The following is a 20,223-nucleotide window of genomic DNA, read 5'->3' as shown; positions in this document are numbered from 1 at the left end:
GTAACCCAACACAAAAACAGTGCTGTTGGTCATTACCAACAGCACCGTTTTGTGTAGACAATGTAGTAAAAATGTGATTTTACTACATTGTGCATTTCACTAGAAATGGGCCCTCAACCAATTCCTTATCATTAAACTAAAAAAAACCGGCCAAGTGCGAGTCGGACTCGCGCACGGAGGGTTCCGCACCATCAACAAAAAACAAGCAAAAAAACGGTCACCCATCCAAGTACTGACCCCGCCCGACGTTGCTTAACTTCGGTCAAAAATCACGTTTGTTGTATGGGAGCCCCACTTAAATCTTTATTTTATTCTGTTTTTAGTATTTGTTGTTATAGCGGCAACAGAAATACATCATCTGTGAAAATTTCAACTGTCTAGCTATCACGGTTCGTGAGATACAGCCTGGTGACAGACGGACGGACGGACGGACGGACGGACGGACAGACGGACGGACAGACGGACAGCGGAGTCTTAGTAATAGGGTCCCGTTTTTACCCTTTGGGTACGGAACCCTAAAAAGGATGACATTAACAAATAAAGGGACACTGTTTGCTAGTTTCAACTATGCACACGAGAGATATTAACGAACAAAAGAAAAACCGTGGCAGGATAAAACAAAAGCACAAATAAATAACCAGGAAGGAACAACAAAACAATTTGCACAAGCCAGGTCAGTTAACCGGCTAGTAACAACAGATGCACGTGCCCCCATTGTTCCTCAGATAGACCCAATCAACCAGAAACGGCTGAGCGACAAAATTGTAATTTAAACTAACGCGCAAAGGTTCAAAATAACGTAGCGGTAGGTTGATGGTTTCTGCAATAAGTCGTGTTCTCACTGCTTATAACATTTCATAACAATTTTTGTTTTCAGGAGGTCCAGCGGTCTTCTCCAATTTGTGAGGTGGTCGTACATACTGACAACGATTCATCGAACCAGGCACAACAATCGCAGTCTAACACAGCGTCATAACGTAATAATAAAAATCCGAAATCTCAAACGCAGCCGCAGGTAGATTCTGCAGATACCATGCTTCAAGAAGCCTTTCAGTTCTTACAAAAGTCTTCTAACGACGTCAATAATCCATACTTTTCCTTTGGAAAACACATAGCTAATGAATTAAAAAAATATGATCACCATACATTAGCCTGTGTAAAGAACGCGATAAATAATATTATTTTTGAAGCTGATTTAGGCAAATACTCGCGGCATTCATCTACATCGTCATCGTCACTAGCCATGACACCGTTGTCACCTATGTCACAAGTTATGATACCGTCACCTGCCGCTGTATCATCACCTGCCGTTACCGATGCACAATATTTAGATTTGCAAGATGAGGACACACCAAATTTGTAAAAGAATAACGCGATACACTAAAGTTAGGTAATTGAATGATTGTAAAGCTAAAATAAATATTATACATAAATATTTTTTTTACTTACCTTTACGTAATCACTTAAGGTTTCGATAATAGCGTCGCAAACATCTGGAATTATTTTTGAAATACTCTGTTTCGATATTCGAAATAAGTATTGCAAGCTGGTATAAGAGTCCCCACTTGCTAAAAATCTTAAAGTTATTAAAATTCTTTCTCTCACAGTTATTGCTTCTCTATAATTTGTGTCGCACTTTTTAACTTTCTCAGATAACAATGAGCACAAATTTTCAAAATCTTCCAGGGACATACGTGTAAAATTATGTACGGTTTCGTCATGTGTCAAATCTTGAAATAATTTATTGCCGTGTTTATTGCGACGCTCATAAAGTTTTTTTATCCACCAGCGTCTTGGTCTTTTCTTAAAACGTGAGTTTTTCCTCTTTTTTAAACAATAAGCCACTAGAAAAATAGCACCAGCAGAAATAACACAACTATCCATTGTGAATTGCCTCGGACTTCTGATGGCTCGGTCTGCCTCGCGAGGCTCGCCTCAGTGTCTCCGAGCTAAACCTCGAGGCTGCCTCGCGAGGCCAGGCTCGCGAGCCACACATCCGAGGCTGCCTCGCGAGCGCGTGCGCTTGGTGGAGACCCGGCTTTGAGCCAATACGTTTCGTTTTACACAGTAACTAATGCACCTTACAGTAGTACCACGATCCCGACTATCGGGTCGTCCGGCCTAAGAACGAAATCATAAAATACCCGATAGAGTTTTCGACACTGAATGTGTTAACTGGGATTCAGGCAACTTACCTAAACAGTTCCCAACGTAAACCTTCTTGTTATTACGTTGTGTGACGCGTACTACCTGCGCACTCTTAATATTGCAAGTACACGCCACGTTAACACTTTCACTGCGACACGTCTTTATTGGTGTCGCCTTGTTGTCTGCGTAGCTGTAAGTAAAGAACAATATATAAATTTAAATGTTTCGGGCCCGTCGGGGGTCCTTCTTCGGGCGCCTCGTCGCTCGTTGCGCGCGCACTGACAGGGCGGGGGCGGGGGGCGCGGGGCAACAAGTCGCCAATAGCGACTAAAATTTCAAGTGAGTGAAGCCGTTGTCGTCTAAACAGTTTAAAAGCATTCCCATCGACAACTATTAAGACTTATTTCGCAGCAATAGGGTTTTAAAATATCGTAAAGCTCCATCTAACAAGTTTTATTGTAAATTCAACCTAATATTAGTGCACATATGGTTGATATTTCAATACTCACTAGCCTAACTCTGGCGCTTCTATTCCATCAGTGCTATTTCCTTGAATGACACGATATGGACATTGTTTATTGTAAATTCAACCTAATACCAGAATACATACGGTTGAAATTACAATACTCACTAGACTAACTCCGGAGCTTCTATCCCATCGGTGCTCTTTCTTAAATGACACGTTAAGGCAACTGTTTATTGTAAATTCAACCCAATACAAGTGCACATATGGTTGAAATTTCAATACTCACTAGACTAACTCCGGAGCCTCTAGTCCATCAGTGCTATTTTCTTGACTAGCACTAGATCTATGTATCCTTTGTCTCCCAGCAGCTTTTAGGATCTCTTCCCTTCGTTGTATTTCATCTTTTATTTTCTTTCTCTGCAAATATAAAAAATAAAGATACGTTTGACAGCTAGAGTTACCACATGATGTAAAGATCCGTACAGGGCCATCTATATCAGCTATGAGATTCGAGACACGAATTTGTTATTAACTTTAGACGTCTTATTCAATCAATCGGTTTTTGTCGCTAATAACCCTACTAATACGTGTACATACATCTTATATACTTCCATCTTTTTTTTTACTTCTATAGTTAATACTAAAGTCTATACTTAAAGGCCGGCAACACATCCTACCCCTGGTGTTGCCGGTGTCTATGGGCGACGGTAATCGCTTACAATTAGGCGATTCGTGTGCTTTTTTGCCTCCTATAATATAAAAAACACAACCCCTCAGCCTTGCCACAGAATCAATAATAGTACTAGGTACAGAAGGTTCACTCTCTAACAAAATGCGTCTATTACGACAGTTATGACCGTAAGTTGGCGCAAGCGCGAGCAGGCGTCCGTTCCGGCGGAGCGCGGCAACCTAATGCTAAACACCAAAAATGGTGTGGGTCGCATGAACTTGTAGCGACGTGACGAAACCGCGGAGTGAGCCACGCCTGGACTTGCCGTAATCAATAAGTGTTACCTCTTCATCTTCCTTCACTTGCTTATCATGTAACTTAAGCTGTTCCATCTCTGTCTTCCGTTTCAACATTTCCTCGTAGAAAGAAAGGGTAGGCTTGTTATGGTCATGTAGAAATTGCTGAAAACATAATAATACGTCCTGATTACAAATACTTTTTAAGTAAATTTATATTTTGCGTAAAAACTTGGCTGTCCCCTTTGTTGCACGATCAGATATAATTTGGTCTAGAATAAGTTTATTGCATTTTTGATACTAGCTTTATTGCTGACTGTACTTTTCTTTCAACAGGCAACGAATACTCCTCAGGACAATTCTAACAAACCCAAAACAATTAGGTTAGGTTTTATCACAGAGTTCCAATGGCCATAATTATATTATGTCCTGTCTCCATCATCAGATAAGCTTGGTGGTACCATAATATTGCATTGTCACCTAACTTATATATACATATATGTAACGTCAATGTGGCTAATTCCGTCATAGGGCATTACGTATACGAGCGTAAAGTTGTTTGATTTTCATTTGTAGGAAAAAAAAATCTGCTTTTGAAACTCAAGTAATTGCTGCTTTGTTGATGAAATTATCAATTTTGTTTGTTGTTCGAGAAAAACGCTAGTGGACGGAATAGACCCTATGACGGAATTAGCCACTGAATAATGGGAAGTGGGTCTAATTTACCTTGCAAGATTTTACCGGAACAAGCATATTCTAAACCAACAAACATTGCAAGTTAAATAAAAGCTTGTAAAATAAGCAAAGTTACCTGTGCATGCTGAGCTAGTTCGAATATCATGACTTCCCCACACAACTGTTGAGCCAATGCGTTCAGTTCGTCCAAGAGTTTGACAGCATTCTCCGTAGACAGACCACGCATTTTATAGATCTTCAGGTCTGGCGGCCTGAAAGTTTATAAAATAGAAGTAAACACCGATTTTAAACAAGCAAATTTTTTGGGAACTAAGCAGGCCATAGGCGGATCCAGGTATATGACCCCCTGGAACCTGGACTGGGCCTACGGCCTACATAAGTTTCAATGTTTTACTTGCGAAAAATAACTAGCTATATGTGACCGCCCCTGACCATAAAGCTGGATTCACCCTTGAGCAGGCCTTAGGGCACAATTTCATCAAGTTATAAATGATTGATCAGCAATTATTGTCTTTAAAACCCTGTTATTAACTTCCTGTTGGTCAAACAACAATTTTCTTATTGCAGTTCTGTATCATTAGATACAAGTTTTTCTATCAGTTCAGTTTCCAGCAGCAATAAACTATCAAAATATATAATAGTAATTCAATGTTACGGAATTATTGTGTGCCTAAAAATAGAAAATTGGTCCTATGCTATGCAGTTAATAACTGTTATCCAATTTGATGGATAAAAATTTGAACATACTTATCAGGATAGTTTGGGCAGCATGTTATATGCAATGTAACAGAGCAATGGACGCCCTGCACATCAGAATTATGCAACGGATGGAGTGTTAGCATCAGGTCCAGTGGACGCCACACCTTCCAGGCGTTCTGCCCTCGGTTGTCAGACACCGCATCACCAAATATGGACTGGAAAATAAATAAAGGTGTACATTGCATGGTATATTTTGATATAATGTTTATTCAGTGCTATTCAATCACAATAGTATATTCTACTCTTGACTTTTATGTACTAATTTGTGCAATGGGTAAGGAAACTGTCAATTTATTTATTTATTTTCCTAAATGGAATATGGATGAACCAAAATAGAAACAACATACTAAGGAAAAAGTGACCAATTCCTACAGTGGCCAAGACTAGATTAAATCTACAAGTGTACCAAAAGCGAAACTTGCATCCAGAGGTAGGAACATTCTGTTTGAAATGTTTCATATAATAGCAATAAAATGTGTACTAACCGAACAATTCAATATGAAAAATACAATTTTGTGTTAGCTACAAAATTGAGTTATTGAATGACTATTTGTAACACAGAACATATTAAAGAGGTTAGAATGGCTATCGCGCGCAGTTAGTATCGGAACCGGTGTCGCCGCTCGTTCCTCTCCACATTTACTAACACTCGCTCAACGGTAGTAAAAACTAGCTAGCGCCTTGTGTGCGTGGTGAATGGATACGCCTTCTTTAGACAGATTTGATGTCTGGCTTCTTAATCTGAAGGTTATTGTGGCGCAAAAAGGCATGTTTACTTCGCTTTTCGGTCAGCGCAGGCGAGTAGCATGCGAGCTTTTGCTCAAAACCGGCGGCGACACGTACCCTGCTCGCATCGCCATTCTAACTTGTTCTGTGATTTGTAAGTAGGTATGCCTTTGTGAATAACAAGAGTCATAGATTTAGGCTTAACTTAATACATATTGGTACCGCACAGACGGTCCGCGTGACACTAAAACCAGTCTTAATGTGTGTATTTCATGTGTATATTTTAGTCTAAGACAAGAGTCTATAAGATATTATTTATGAATCTGTTATCAGAAACTTTATTTTTTCTAAAGGCCAACTTGTAACAAAAATCCAAAATGATGTAACATTATAAAAAAAAAACATGATCATCTTCATTTAAATTAAATAACTTATTTAAAAAAACTTGTTAAGTGTCTTAATGAAATAAAAATCTATAAATGTGTAAATAACCTCAAAATCATGTTTTTAACTGTTATATTGAGATTTTAACCAATTTGCACATAATATTTAATTGGAATATGTTACCAAAATAAATAAACTAAACTAACCTCCAAAGCCGCATATTCGTTGTCCTGCCGCTCTTCCCTAGTTTCGTCACCCATTTCGCTAACATAAACGGTACATTTTGCATCAATTTCAAACAAACCACGTATCAATTGTCTATAATTTTGCGTTTTCAGCAAAAACTTATAGTTTTCTGGCGCACATCACAGTGGAAGGAAGTTGAGACACAGCTTTTCACAGACATTCATTCGCCATATAAATAAGATACTGTCACTACTGTCAGTGTCAACTGTCAATAAAATGTCATGCCCATGAATCTAGTATTTTAACTGGATCGGTCATGAGGGGTGTGGGGAAATGACCGAACGGGATAGTCTTATGTATGTTTCAGTAGGAGTAGCAGCGACAGGGCTAATATTCTTTGTCCTTGTCACAGTCTCACATTTTTTTTTATTCACCCTAAATTAGATATAGCTGGTCAACCAAATCTTGTCAGTAAAAAACCGGCCAAGTGCGAGTCGGACTCGCGCACGGAGGGTTCCGCACCATCAACAAAAATAGAGCAAAACAAGAAAAAAAAACAAGCAAAAAAACGGTCACCCATCCAAGAACTGACCCCGCCCGACGTTGCTTAACTTCGGTCAAAAATCACGTTTGTTGTATGGGAGCCCCACTTAAATCTTTATTTTATTCTGTTTTTAGTATTTGTTGTTATAGCGGCATTTCAACTTTCAAATTTCAACTGTCTAGCTATCACGGTTTGTGAGATACAGCCTGGTGACAGACGGACGGACGGACGGACGGACGGACAGCGAAGTCTTAGTAATAGGGTCCCGTTTTTACCCTTTGGGTACGGAACCCTAAAAAAGGCGCGAAATTCAAATTTTCTATGGGACTATATCCCTTCGCGCCATTTTTCAAATTTGCCGCCTTTTTCTACTGTCAAGATCTGGTTGACCAAGTATAGTATGGATTACTATGGTGGGCAACAAATAAATTCGACCAATCATAGTGTCGTATTGCGTATGTTTTGTCCCTCACGGAGGCACGCGTATACCACTTCTATAGGATCCTACCTTCTATGGTCATGTCAAATATCTGGCAAGACTGAAAACGTTGAAAACAAAATAAAAGAGCAACACTGAACGACTGAACTGTCAGACGATTATGATTATGATTTTCCCCGACTGGCAGTGGCAGTGTTGCATTGGATTATAATTTCATTATTATATTTATTTTAGCGACGCTGGAAATTTTAAGAAGACATAATAGCATACTATTCAAACATTTAGAATTTATTTCAAATAATTTTACCTTTCTTAATACTGTGCTCTCTGACTTTTATTTTACTACTTGAAACACTGATCGATCGGAATAGGAAAAAGGCGCGAAAATATATCTAGATTTTTCTCTGTCAGTGTCAAACCTGGACGTCTAGACTTCCTCTCCTCAGGTTATGGTCCCCCCTCTGCTCGTCCCTCCTCCATTTTGGTGTTGAATTCGGAGGGGTGTATACGTGTTTTTTTATTATTTGCTACCGCATGTGCATTCAGAGGAAGAAAGTAGTTTAATTTACCATATTTTGGTGCTATTGATTTGAGTATCGCTCGAATCACTGTAAACTTGTGATATTTTAATATAATAATGGACAATTTTGAATATGTTGATTGTGATGAGCGGCGAGAAGTTACTGAACTAACTTTGTTAACCCCAGCATCTTCCCGGGCTGCGAGCCCGGTTGATCAGGAACATCAGGAATTAATAAATCAGGTAATAATCTTTTTATTTAGCTAGGTATAGAATTTCATTGATACATTTTTATAAACTTGGTCTTAAAAGTTTGTCTTGGTCATATTTTTAACAAAGCATTATATCCATCTACAAGCCAAAAATATGTGGTTTAAATTACTTTATTGACATATTATTACTATATTGGGGATTTGATATTTTTGGCTCTAAAACTTATGAATAATCATATATTTTATGAAAAATAATTATAATATGAATGATGATGAAATATCAACTCAAAAGACACAAAATAAATAAAGTTCTCATTCATGGGAATGAAAACTTTATTTTGCTTTGAGAAATAATTATGCAAAATGATGTAATAGGATTTGACAAGGTTTATAATAAGACATTACATATTTTTAATACATATTTTACTCTAATAAGCAGTGATTGGTGATTTGGTTGCACTAGAGGTGAATGACCTCAATCCAGGGCTGCCAGTACCTACATAATTTTTGATTATACGATCCAGTGCCTGCCATTATACGAAATTCGATTGCATTATACGAGAACACAATTTAAAAAAAATCGATTAATATTAACTCGATATTTTGAAAAACTGGGGTCTTAGCACAAAGGCCGAAATTCGCAAATTGCGGGGGTCTTTCTCTTTTACTCCTATGAGGGCGTAATAAGAGTGACAGAGGGACGCTCGCAATTTGTGATCTTCGATTTTTGCAATTATAGCCCTAACGTTGAGGTACGGTTCCATTAAATTTTATAACAGTATTGACTCACTGTTTTTGAAGCATTGTCAGTAGTTTGACATCGGTGTTTTTTTTCGTATCCAATTATACCGATTGACCACCTATATGAATAAAAATTCCATTATACGAATTTCGTATCCAATTCTATACGATCTGGCAGCCCTGCCTCAATCACTGAACTAGTCTATTTAATAATTAGGTATATTTATTACCTGTCCACACTTTCATTTTTAAACAGTTTAATCAGTGCACATGGTGGTGGCCAAGTTGATTTGATGTCCAATTGTCCGTCTTTCAATCCGGAGGTTGTGGGGTCAAATTCTAGCTTGTACCAAATTACCAATTAGTTTTTCCAAACTTAAGGATGGAATATCCAACGGTTATCTCTCAGTTATCCAACAATTGATGTACAGTCAGATGCATAGTTAGCAAACAAATTTTTATGCAGGGGGGTCAGTTATTCTTCCCAAAGTGATTATCGCCTATCTTTACAGGGACTCTTTGATCGAAGTAATCACCAGACTGGCGGAGGCTTAACCTGCATTGAGGATCCTATTCATGCGATAATACCAATATCAAGGCTCGGTAATGACATGAAAATAATTAGGAAAATTGACGAAGGTGCTTTTGGAACTGTGTTACAAGTAAGTATATCGTTTTCTTATTTTTACAGGCTTTTATTTAATTTGTAATGTTTGTTGTTAACTATGTAAGTTCATCATCATCATCATCATCTTCCTCGCGTTGTCCCGGCATTTTGCCACGGCTCATGGGAGCCTGGGGTCCGCTTGGCAACTAATCCCAGTAATTGGCGTGGCCACTAGTTTTTACGAAAGCGACTGCCATCTGACCTTCCAACCCAGAGGGTAAACTAGGCCCGTATTGGGATTAGTCTGGTTTCCTCACGATGTTTTCCTTCACCGAAAAGCGACTGGTAAATACATAAGTTCCGAAAACTCATTGGTACGAGCCGGGGTTCAAACCCGCGACCTCCGGATTGCAAGTCGCACGCTTTTACCGCTAGGCCACCAGCGATACTGTTAACTATGTTAACTATGTAAGTTGCTTTCAAAATTTGCAAAATCTGCAAATTTATTGTAAAATTTCTATTTCTACTGCAAAATAGAAATGCATCTTACTTAGGGTTTGCAATCCGGATCCGAAATGTATGAAATTATCCGGATCCGGATTCGCGGATATTCCCATTCTTTTCGGATCCATCATACAAACCCTAATCTTACTATTCATTTATCGCCTTGTTCGTGTATAATGATTAATGTGTTTTATATGTTTCTATTTTAAATTCTAGGTACACCACCAAATAGATAAGCAATTTCATGCTTTAAAATGTATTGAGTTAACTACGGAAGACAAAGAAAAAAGAATCAAAATAATGCAAGAGGCCAAAACGCTAGCAGAGCTCAAACATGAAAACTTGCTTCGTTATGGTGACTCCTGGATCAATATATATTACCCCTTGGAAGATATATCATGTTGTGATAATGATAATACTAGGTGAGTGAGTACTCTGAACTACATCAGGTATATTAAGAAAAAAGCATCCCATCAAAAACATTACATGTAAAAAGATGCAAGTCTCGCAACACTTTTACTACAAAAAAGTTTTGAGATGTAATGTAAAACCAAGTCGGTTATTTTAATCAGTGCCAGGGGGTGTTAAAACCGTATCAATAAGATATCTTTAATTTGTAATACATATAATGACTTGGCCATCGCACGGCTGCATAATGACAAAAGGATCATCGACAAAATAATCCATACCTACAGTCATGGTCATAGTTTAGGTATCCATAAACAATTTTCATTGTGTTTGAAATGAATTTACATATAAATTACAAATCTTATAAAATACTTATAATATAACAAAACATACAAAACGTCAAATTAAATACCTACACCAACCTACACTAAGAAATAATAGTAAATAAACAAAAAATTATAATGTCAATAATGTCATGAACAATAAATATTGAAATTAAGTAAATTTCATTAAAAGGAAAATTTTAATTTAAAACATAATTAGAACAATATAATAATATTTCATTTATAGTTATATGTGCATTTCAGTGCTAGTAATACATAATATACATATTAAAAACCTATGTTAGTACCTAAACGTAAGTGTTAAGAGACTGCCACGCTGCAGAGCAGTCACTCATTTTGAAATGTCATTTAATGTACATAGACTTTGTACTTGTTCTATAATTCAACATCAACATCAACATTTATTCAGCAAATAGGCCACAGCAATAAAGAATTATGATTATGATTAAGGGCACTTTTACACGTCAACATGGAATTTACATACAAGCAAAAAAAAACACATCAGCAATTATAAAATACATCTAAGCCGCAAATATCAAATTAAACCAAAGTATTACATAGAGATGTATAAAGTCTCTAAATGTCGAATTACAAAAAAAAACTATAATAATAGTATTAAACAAAACAAAGATACAGAAACAATAGAACAATTGAAAGAGATTTCAAAATGACTTATTGCTCTTATGCTTAGCGCGGCAGCACGACGATCAGAAGACTGTGGCGGCTGTCGCGCACTCTGCGTAGCGTCAAGGCGCAGCATGGAATCTGTCGACAATTATTTAATGATATACACCTGATGGTAAGCCATTACCGCCACCCATGGACACCCGCAACACCAGATGGGTTGTAAGATATGAGTACGCTCTTTTAGTACGGTCGTATCGGTTGGAAATACCGCAGGCGACAGTTCATTGCACATGCGAGTAATACATGTAGGTCAGGCGCTCACATATCTCTGGCTGTTGATAAAGATGTGTAGCCGAGTTTTGGGACTAAAACGAATTTATACATTGATTATAAATCAGCTTCATGCAGCAAACCTTCAATAACTGACCATAATAAATTCTTACTAACTGCCTCCGTTAGTGTAAGGCCTGAGTGGACGCTCGAAACGGAGCGTTCGGCGGGGCGTGCAGCGTGGCGTCGGGCTCACGCGTGATGTGAGCAGCGTGCACTAAGGCCGCTCCTATACGCTTGCATTTGTTTAACATGCACGCCGCACGCCCCGCCCCGCTGCACGTCCAACTCGAGCGTCCACTCAGGCCTTACACTTAAACTTACCTCCATTTACATGTTTTTTTTTCTAATATGTAATTTATAATCTGTATTTATTATAGTTCAAGGACATCACTCCTGTGCATACTAACAGAATTATGTGACACCAATCTAACTCGACTTATTGATGCCGACTTACACCTACAGCCTTCTAGAGCGAGGAGTATTTTCTGGAAGATAGCGGAAGGTATGACACGAGGGCATGATTGTACTGGTATTCCAAAGTTAGTTTATAAACACTGATTTAAACTTTCACGATTTTTACACATTATTGAACTGTACAAGGGGACTTAATCGCGTATCTAAATTTTAAGATTCACCTCCGACGTTTCGAGGACGGCGTTGTCCCCGTGGTCTCGGAGAAGACTGGCTAAAGTTGACATCAACATCTTCTAACCGTGCGAGTTTTTCGAACTACCCGCACTTGGTCTTGTAAAAGACCAAGTGCGGGTAGTTTAGTTGCGGGCTTGTAGTTTATAAAATATAATGAAAAATTTGGGACGATCTTACACAAATCCACCAAGCCCCAAAACTAAGCAAAGCTAATACATACTTAAAGATGCATACATAACATCCATAATAAAATAATATAAAATAACACAGGAACAAATATCACTACATATAGTCCGTCAACCAAATCTTGTCAGTAGCAATGTAAAGCAAACTAAAGTAGGGCAACACTCAAAGAGCAGTATTGCGCTAAGAAAAGCAGCAATGTACATCGAACCAACAGTTTTTTTTTCCGCTGAGCGCGCCCTGCGTACGTCAATTCAAATTGTCACTCGCGGTTTATTGAAAAAAATTGAAACATGGACGGACAATTTAAAAGCGATGTTAAAACAATGTTAATCAAAATGATGAACAAATTTGAAGATATCAAAAACAACTCCCTATCGTAATGCTTATATTCTCTTTGTTCCCTATCTATGTCTTCTAAGTTTACTAAAATAAAATCATATCAAAATGCAGATAATTAGATAGTGCATATATTTGTTATTTACAATATAATATGCCACTTGTTAATGTAAATTAGTGTACTGTTCTGGATGAATATGACATACCTGTGTAATTTTTTTGATTGGTATATATTGTACAATATACATATTAAAAATAAAACAACTGATATTTGGGTGTTTATTTAATTTAAAGGTAAATAAGATAAGGGTCACTTTTCGACTTGGTTGCGTTGTACACGTACATAAACCGCCATAGGTAAGTATTGTCTGAAAAGATACTACCTACTACGAACGCCTTATATTGGGCAAGATTTAATCCTGCAACAAACATGTATGGATTAGGTAGATATTGCGAAAGAACGGCGATATAATCAAGGCTCTTAATACTGTTTAAAAGGTTTACCTTTGTAAATAGTCACAACTGATTGCTGAAAATATTAGACATGTGGGCCTATGGACGGTTTCCAGGACACAATTTATGGTCTTGTTGGATAGATTTAGGCATACGTTTTAATTTTATTTATGCCTTTTAACCCTAAAACAAAAAAACTGAACATAATCTTAAAAGTTCGAAAGAGTTCTTCCAATACTTGTCATAACCTCAATTTTTAGTAATGTTTACCATCAACGAGCATGATTGTACATTGTAGGCCCCTTAGCTTTGCTTATTCTTATTTAATGTATTGGTATTTAATGGTGACAGCAGAAATATCTCTTGAAACAGAAACGATTCAGAATGAAAACCAAATGAAAACAAATAAGGTGACGGCTGTCATTCACGGTCCACATTCCACAGATAAAACACAGATGACACGCGTTTTGGAATTATTTGAACACAGTGTTGCTAACCCGCGATTTTTCAAATTTGCCGTCTTTTACTACTGACAAGATTTGGTTGACGGACTTTAGTATAAAACAAAGTCGCTTCCCGCTGTCTGTCTGTCCCTATGCATGCTTAGATCTTTAAAATTACGCAACGGATTTTGATGCGGTTTTTTTTAAATAGATAGAGTGATTCAAGAGGAAGGTTTATGTATAATTTGTTAACCCGTTCGAAGCCGGGGCGGGTCGCTAGTTCGTAATAAACACAAATATGTCCTTACCGAGATTCGAACCCGGAACCTCTGGCTTCGTAAGCAGGGTCAATCAATACTAACTATGACTACTGACTAGGCTAGGAGGCCGTTGATTATGATGACATATTGTTTTTATATATTTGATTTTCTAGCTAAACACATAAAATGTAATCAGAATATCTGAAACTATCAGTTTTTATTTTAGGTAAAAACTGCAAATCGTCGTTTTGGACTTAAAATACGTGTAAGTGATCCTGAGTTCTCAATAAATTTAATATGTCTGTGTCTCACGGAAGTTTTGTTATTAAAAATAGTAACGTGTTAGGAAATCGCTTTTTTCATCTAATCTGAACATTTCCAATACCTAATTACCTACATTAGAAATTATGCGGTTAAGTATAAGTATTACTAATTTAATATACCATCTAATTGATGTACAGATGTAATGCAAAATTATGTTCCATCGTAATTTCACGGAAACTTACGAACGTTTGCTATTTCAGTTCGTCTCGGTATAAAAAGTACTGACTGACATTGATTGAACTAGCATGACAATGGAAAACAATTTTACAGTACATATGGTCCTATTTTCCCGCACTAGTGCGTAAAATAGCACTTTTCGTGTGATTTCAAAAGTTTAAAGGGCCATATGTACTGTAAAACGTTGTACGATACACGTGCGAATAGGTAATTCGCAACTCGTGTCGATTTAAAACACTCCCTTCGGTCGTGTTTTAATTTATCGCCACTCGTTTCGAATTTCCTCTTTTCCGCACTTGTATCGTAAATAATTATTTCAGGCCTGGCTTATTTGCACGCCAGAGGCTTCATTCACGGAGATCTGAGGTCGGACAATATACTTGTCAAGAAAAAGGACTTAAACAAAAGTAAGTATACGCAATTACGCATATTACCTTAAAACTGTGAAAAATCGATTTTAGGGTTCCGAACCTCAAAAGGAAAAAATGGAACCCTTATAGGAAAACTCGTGCGTCTGTCTGTCTGTCTGTCTGTCCGACCATTCCCTTTATTTCCGAAACTACTAGGTCTAAAATTTGAAAAAAAAAAATGTAGTTCTTTACCTATAGATGGCAAACCTATTAGAAATGTGCAGTCAAGCGTGAGTCGGACTTAATGTACGGAACCCTTGGAACGCGAGTCCGACTCGCACTTAGCCGGTTTTTTGTAGTAAAAAAAGCTCAGTAAATTAACTGTTTATTTATATTACAGAAGGTGATTGCGGAGTCTGTTTTCAAGGGTGCTACAGTTCTTTTCAGTTGCCGTGTAGACACATCTGTTGTTCCCATTGTGTTAAGGTAAGTTTGCACTACTTTGCACTTTCAACTTTATGAATTAAAAAAAAAACTTAGTATGACTACTCTCGCAGCGGGAATGCAAAATTAAAATTTAATTGATTGACAGTAAGTTTAATTTCCAACAACTCATAATGATTGATGCCGGCTAAAGAGTTAACTTATTTATTATTGACATATTGTTTTATTTTCCTTTAGGTAATTGCATTTGAATCTAAGGAGTGTGCCATATGCCAGTTAAAGATCCCTTTTGGTTATTTTGATAATCCAGAAGCAAGTATTGATAAAGAAAACGAAGTGTACCAATGGAAATTTGCGGGAAAAAAGGGTACGTATACACAATATACACATAGTATAAGTTTCAGTTTTGATATACTTAGGATGTAAAGAATGGAACAAATCAATGTATTTTAAAACACACACAAACACTTGTAGTATAGTAACTTAATAATTGCAAAAAATGTAGTGAAATAATTAATTTGATTTAAGTAAACGATTTTTAAGCTAAGTCGCTTGATAACATTTTTTGGTCAATCAATCAGTTGTAATCAGTATAAGTAATATACTTAGGTACTTACTGAAATCTTGAAATCTCGCTCTTATTATAATTATGACATCTTGTTGTGTTCATAAACTCAACTCAAGTATCGAGGTCTTTGTAAAACTTCAAGATAACATATAGGTAATATACAAACGTCGTGGGCAGAGGCCCGTTTCTCAAAGGTTATAAGTGTTATAACTTTTATTACAAGTGGAAGTCCCTTTCTAACAAAAGCTGTCAAAAAGTGACATCCGCTTGTATTACAAGTTACAAGCTTTTGAGAAACGGGCCCCAGATCTTAGAATTAATCAAATTCTCTTTGCTAAAAGCCAGGTTCGATAAGTTCGATTCGCTGGGCACTGGATACTTAAGTCACTTATTTGTCTTTGACCTTCACTTTAGCCTGTTAATTGTATTTTTTTAGTAAATATTGTTTCCCAGGATGGTATCCATACGGTGACCAACACAACGTCGCTTTAGAAAATGCATTTAACGATGGATATCTAGAATGCAGCGTAAGAATTCAACACACCATGTACCGAATTAATTTTCAATACATGGTACAAATGCAAGAGACTGATAGAACTAAGACTCGCAAAATTAGGAGGGAACCACCTCCATTGATAGCCAAAGGTATCTATTTTGTATTTATAGTCTGTCAAGCCGTTTCCGTCAGTAGAAAAAAGCGGCAAATTTAAAAAGCTTTTCATTCAGATATAACATGATATAACAATTTTACTTCATTATTGATGGTTGGGGGTCTCGCATATCTCTAATCGGTCAAAAGTAACATGAACACAACTTTACTAAATTATTGACGCTTGGAGACCTTGTGCACCTTTAAATTTTCTGTTTATTATTTTGATCACTATGAGAATGTTGGTTAAATATAAAAACTTAGAGACTTCATACATCTCTAAGTAATTTTCTTATTAGAGTCAAGTAACACATATTTAAACTATGATAGATAGATCTTATAATGGATTTATTGTACCTATTTTTTGTTGTCATAAAGACGGAAGCTTACATTTTTATTATAAACGATTTTTTTGTATGCAGATGATGACACAGATGACGTTAAGATCGGAGATTTTGGACTTACTAAGTTGACATCGGATATATTTACGGGTAAATATTGTAAAGTCTGTTTATTACAAAATGTACTAACAACCCTTCTGGTGTTGCACTCTGTCCATGGGCGGCGGTAATCGCTTACCATCAGGTGATCCGTCTGCTCGTTTGCCTCCTATATCATTAAAAAAAATGATATCCTTTCGTATAGTTTTTTTTTAACTGAAGTACAGCCCATAGCAAATAGTATGAACACTAATTTGTTTCTTGCATAGGAAAGATACTTTTCTCCAATATGCTCGGAAATGTTCACCTTATTGTAGCAAAAATAGTACAGGAAGTTCTACGTTATTGTCAAACTCTAATTTAAAAAAACCAAACTATCGCTGTCCTGTTCTAGCGGACGGGAATGAAAAAAACACTACAGTAATAACTTATTACTGTAGTGTTTTTTACTTTTTAAAAATAAAAAACGCAAACAGCCAATTATTAAAGCCGCGAGCCGCGTCTACACGACCCGATCAGCTATCATTTCAAGCTATAGGATAGAGTGAGATAGTAAGATAAACGACCTTACTTGTCTCGTCCTTACAAGACCGTTGTGCTCGTGTATGATCGTGCGAATACTGCTTAATAAAATCAAAGATTATTTTTATATTTTTTTAAGGATCTCATCCGTGTACATAAAGTTTATATAGTTTGTCAAAGGACTTTCTCATTTCAAACATAGACAGAGAGAATCATACTATCTTTGTCTTACACTAGTACTAGTACCCAAAAGAAAAGGATGGGTATAGTTTTCCTGGTTCTTACTGTCTGACATATTGGTTTGACCAACTATATTGAACAATTATATTGAATGGTACTGAATGGCAGAATAACTTTGTGCCCTTAACTTTTAAAAATTAATTTTAGAGGGAAATTGTTTTTGACATTTTTGATGTGAAGGTTCGATTTGAGTCATGCTTGATGCTTAAATAATTATTATTTTACCTTATTTCCTCGCATGTTTGGAGAAAAGCACTATATATGCCTCGGCAGGAATAGCAATTCGTGGATTCGTCTTCTTTGTCGGACTCCGCTTCGCGTCGTCCGACAAAATCGAAACTCATCCACGAATTGCCCTTTCCCGGCCTCTGCAATAATGTACTATTACGGTTTAAAAAGAAACAGACTATAACAATCTAGGTAAATATTTCTTCCACATTGTCGATTCGGTGCCAGTTTAAGATTTTAATATTTCATCATTATATTACGGTGGCCGTAGCGTCAATACATACCTACTCTCCAGTATTACTTTGATTACAATAAACATAGTTAATACTAATTTAAATTTATATGTAATGAATGACGTTTATGTGCAGATACATAATTGATGAAAGAGTTTTGTACTATGTTTAATTTAATAATGTTAAACCATCTCATATTGTCTATCTATACCTAACTTCAAAATTATTTATCGTTGAAACAATAAAAATGTTTTTGATTTAGCATTTGGTTTTAGGTTATACTCAAAAGGACGACATCTACCGTCTAGGCGTGATTTTGCTGGATATGTTCATGTATTCTATAATTGACAAGAAGCTATGCAGTGGCTGGAATGTGCGTCTAAAGAAGGATACTGTTCTGCGGAACAAAGACCCGCAAAACATGGCCTTAATATATTTATTAAGGTACGTAATCAATGCGCAAAAACCTCTAGAAAATGTTCTACAGTGGGATGTATGCATAAACTAATGACTTAGGTACTTCCTTACTTAGCTGATATCAAATTATATCAAGACTTGAAAAACTGACAGCAGTTTGCAAAAAAAAACTTTTAGGCGTGTTTATGTAAGAAATAAGATTGAGAAATCATGGAGCTACAGAAATCAGAGTAATTTTAAGTCGTAAATCTGATAAAATACACGCCTGGAGTTATAAGTTTACTTTTTCTAATACTGGATAGAAAATAACCCCTGGAGCCCCAGGGGTCTAAGGCCAGTCAAAAATTGATTTATTGTTAACCCGGACACGATATCGCGTCCGTAGGTCTCAAGGGGATAAACAGCGTGTAATCCTGATTGTAATTGTTAATAATCACTTTTCTAAATTTCAGCCTTCTCCTGAAAGACGACCCTAACGACCGTCCGACCTGTGCCGAACTCCTGGGTCCAGTTAAATTGGGGTTTGAACAGAAGCTAAGATGGAGGAAACGCCAAGCCGTACAATTACAAGATGACAATACGAAACGAATGCGCGAAACCCAACTTCGATAAGTTTCATATTGTTTTTAGTCTTCCATAGTTAAATTAACTTTATATTTTGCACTATATTCTTCCCCATACGTTTTGTAATAGGTTTTTAGTATATCATATTATTGAAACTTAATTCTTCGAGTGGAAATGACAATTATTTTGTATTGTTGCAGACTTTCACAAAAGGATTAAGACTGTATTTATTCTAAACAGTCTGTTCATTGTTTTTCTTGTATTGTTCATTGTTTTTCTTGTATCACTTCTGTCTTCTGTCAATTCTGACATGCTCTACATTTCGTCATAGACTTGGGTCGGTTGCATTAGGTAAGTACTTCCGACCAACTTTGATTCCGATTCGGCCCAAAGGCGGTATGGCCCGTTGTTCCACGTTGTTTTTTCTATTGCCACATATTCTTACGATGATGATCAGCGGTAATAAACATCTGAAAACTATGAAGATTTGAGGCAACCCCACCAGACAAGACCTTTTCTCTACATGTAACTGAGAATGATTTATTCAGGCCTAGCCCCTCAACTTCTACAAACTGCTATTTCGCTTGGGTTGGCCTAATCAACACTCACCGCCCTTAATCTGATCACCCGCTCAAAATGATCAAAGCGACTGGAAGGAATTTAATAAAAAGAAGATGAATGATATACAAAATACACTCATGGATCTCCTTGAGTTGGAGTTGTGTCATGTTGCTCAGTGGCAATGAAAAAGGAAATCTATAGGTACATCTCTGACACGCGTGTATAACTCACCTTACGAGTTTTGTCAGCATATACAGCGGCAATCAAGAAGAAACCTTACATAGCTGATTAACATTTAAAACAAACCAAAACAGCAAAAGCTGCGACACAAAAACCATCATAGTCCAATGTTCCCGTAACGCTGAAGACCGCTGTTTCAAGTGGAGGTGCATTGTGAGGGCTGCATTGTCCACAATAGATACGTATCACCATACAACCACCACCATTCTGCCAAGAGTCAACGACTGAGGAGGAGGAAAATTCCAGAAAATTTGAATTATGTGAATAATTAAAATTTAAAAAAAAATACGAAAGAAGACAGATACAATCGCAATAGCCCATCATTAAGAC

At 36.8% G+C, this 20,223-nt stretch overlaps 3 protein-coding genes across 3 annotated transcripts in view; 2 read left to right on the top strand and 1 right to left on the bottom strand.

Moving 5' to 3' along the window:
- The window catches only part of LOC134655835 (eIF-2-alpha kinase GCN2), a 54,393-nt gene extending 47,965 nt beyond the window's left edge, over positions 1-6,428 (bottom strand). The window contains exons 1-6 of the mRNA XM_063511326.1: positions 6,352-6,428; positions 5,024-5,190; positions 4,392-4,527; positions 3,629-3,745; positions 2,901-3,031; positions 2,196-2,338 (exon numbers count right to left, since the gene is read on the bottom strand). Coding sequence (XP_063367396.1) covers positions 2,196-2,338; positions 2,901-3,031; positions 3,629-3,745; positions 4,392-4,527; positions 5,024-5,190; positions 6,352-6,405 — 748 coding nt within the window. The 5' untranslated portion in view covers positions 6,406-6,428. The remainder of the gene's footprint in view (positions 1-2,195; positions 2,339-2,900; positions 3,032-3,628; positions 3,746-4,391; positions 4,528-5,023; positions 5,191-6,351) is intronic.
- LOC134655802 (sodium/calcium exchanger 3) overlaps positions 1-10,345 on the top strand; it is a 292,912-nt gene extending 282,567 nt beyond the window's left edge. The window contains exon 9 of the mRNA XM_063511271.1: positions 10,330-10,345. The gene's annotated coding sequence lies outside the window, so the exon portion shown is untranslated. The remainder of the gene's footprint in view (positions 1-10,329) is intronic.
- Positions 9,312-19,202, top strand: LOC134655812 (uncharacterized). Its single transcript, XM_063511290.1, has 10 exons — positions 9,312-9,449; positions 10,115-10,320; positions 11,988-12,112; positions 14,758-14,844; positions 15,188-15,273; positions 15,469-15,598; positions 16,253-16,444; positions 16,871-16,939; positions 18,387-18,555; positions 18,981-19,202. The coding sequence occupies exons 1-10, from the start codon at positions 9,399-9,401 to the stop codon at positions 19,138-19,140; spliced, it is 1,275 nt and encodes a 424-aa protein (XP_063367360.1). The 5' UTR covers positions 9,312-9,398; the 3' UTR covers positions 19,141-19,202.
- The last annotated feature ends 1,021 nt before the right edge of the window (positions 19,203-20,223 follow it).

This window comes from Cydia amplana, chromosome 17, assembly GCF_948474715.1.
Source record: "Cydia amplana chromosome 17, ilCydAmpl1.1, whole genome shotgun sequence".
Classification (NCBI taxonomy): domain Eukaryota; kingdom Metazoa; phylum Arthropoda; class Insecta; order Lepidoptera; family Tortricidae; genus Cydia; species Cydia amplana.
This window is presented reverse-complemented; position numbering and strand designations above follow the sequence as displayed.

Coding starts and splice junctions, on each gene's coding strand:
- LOC134655812 (XM_063511290.1), top strand. CDS start 9,399: ATGAAAATAATTAGGAAAATTGACGAAGGTGCTTTTGGAACTGTGTTA. Junction 9,450..10,114: donor CTTTTGGAACTGTGTTACAA/GTAAGTATATCG, acceptor TTTAAATTCTAG/GTACACCACCAAATAGATAA. Junction 14,845..15,187: donor GAAAAAGGACTTAAACAAAA/GTAAGTATACGC, acceptor TTTATATTACAG/AAGGTGATTGCGGAGTCTGT.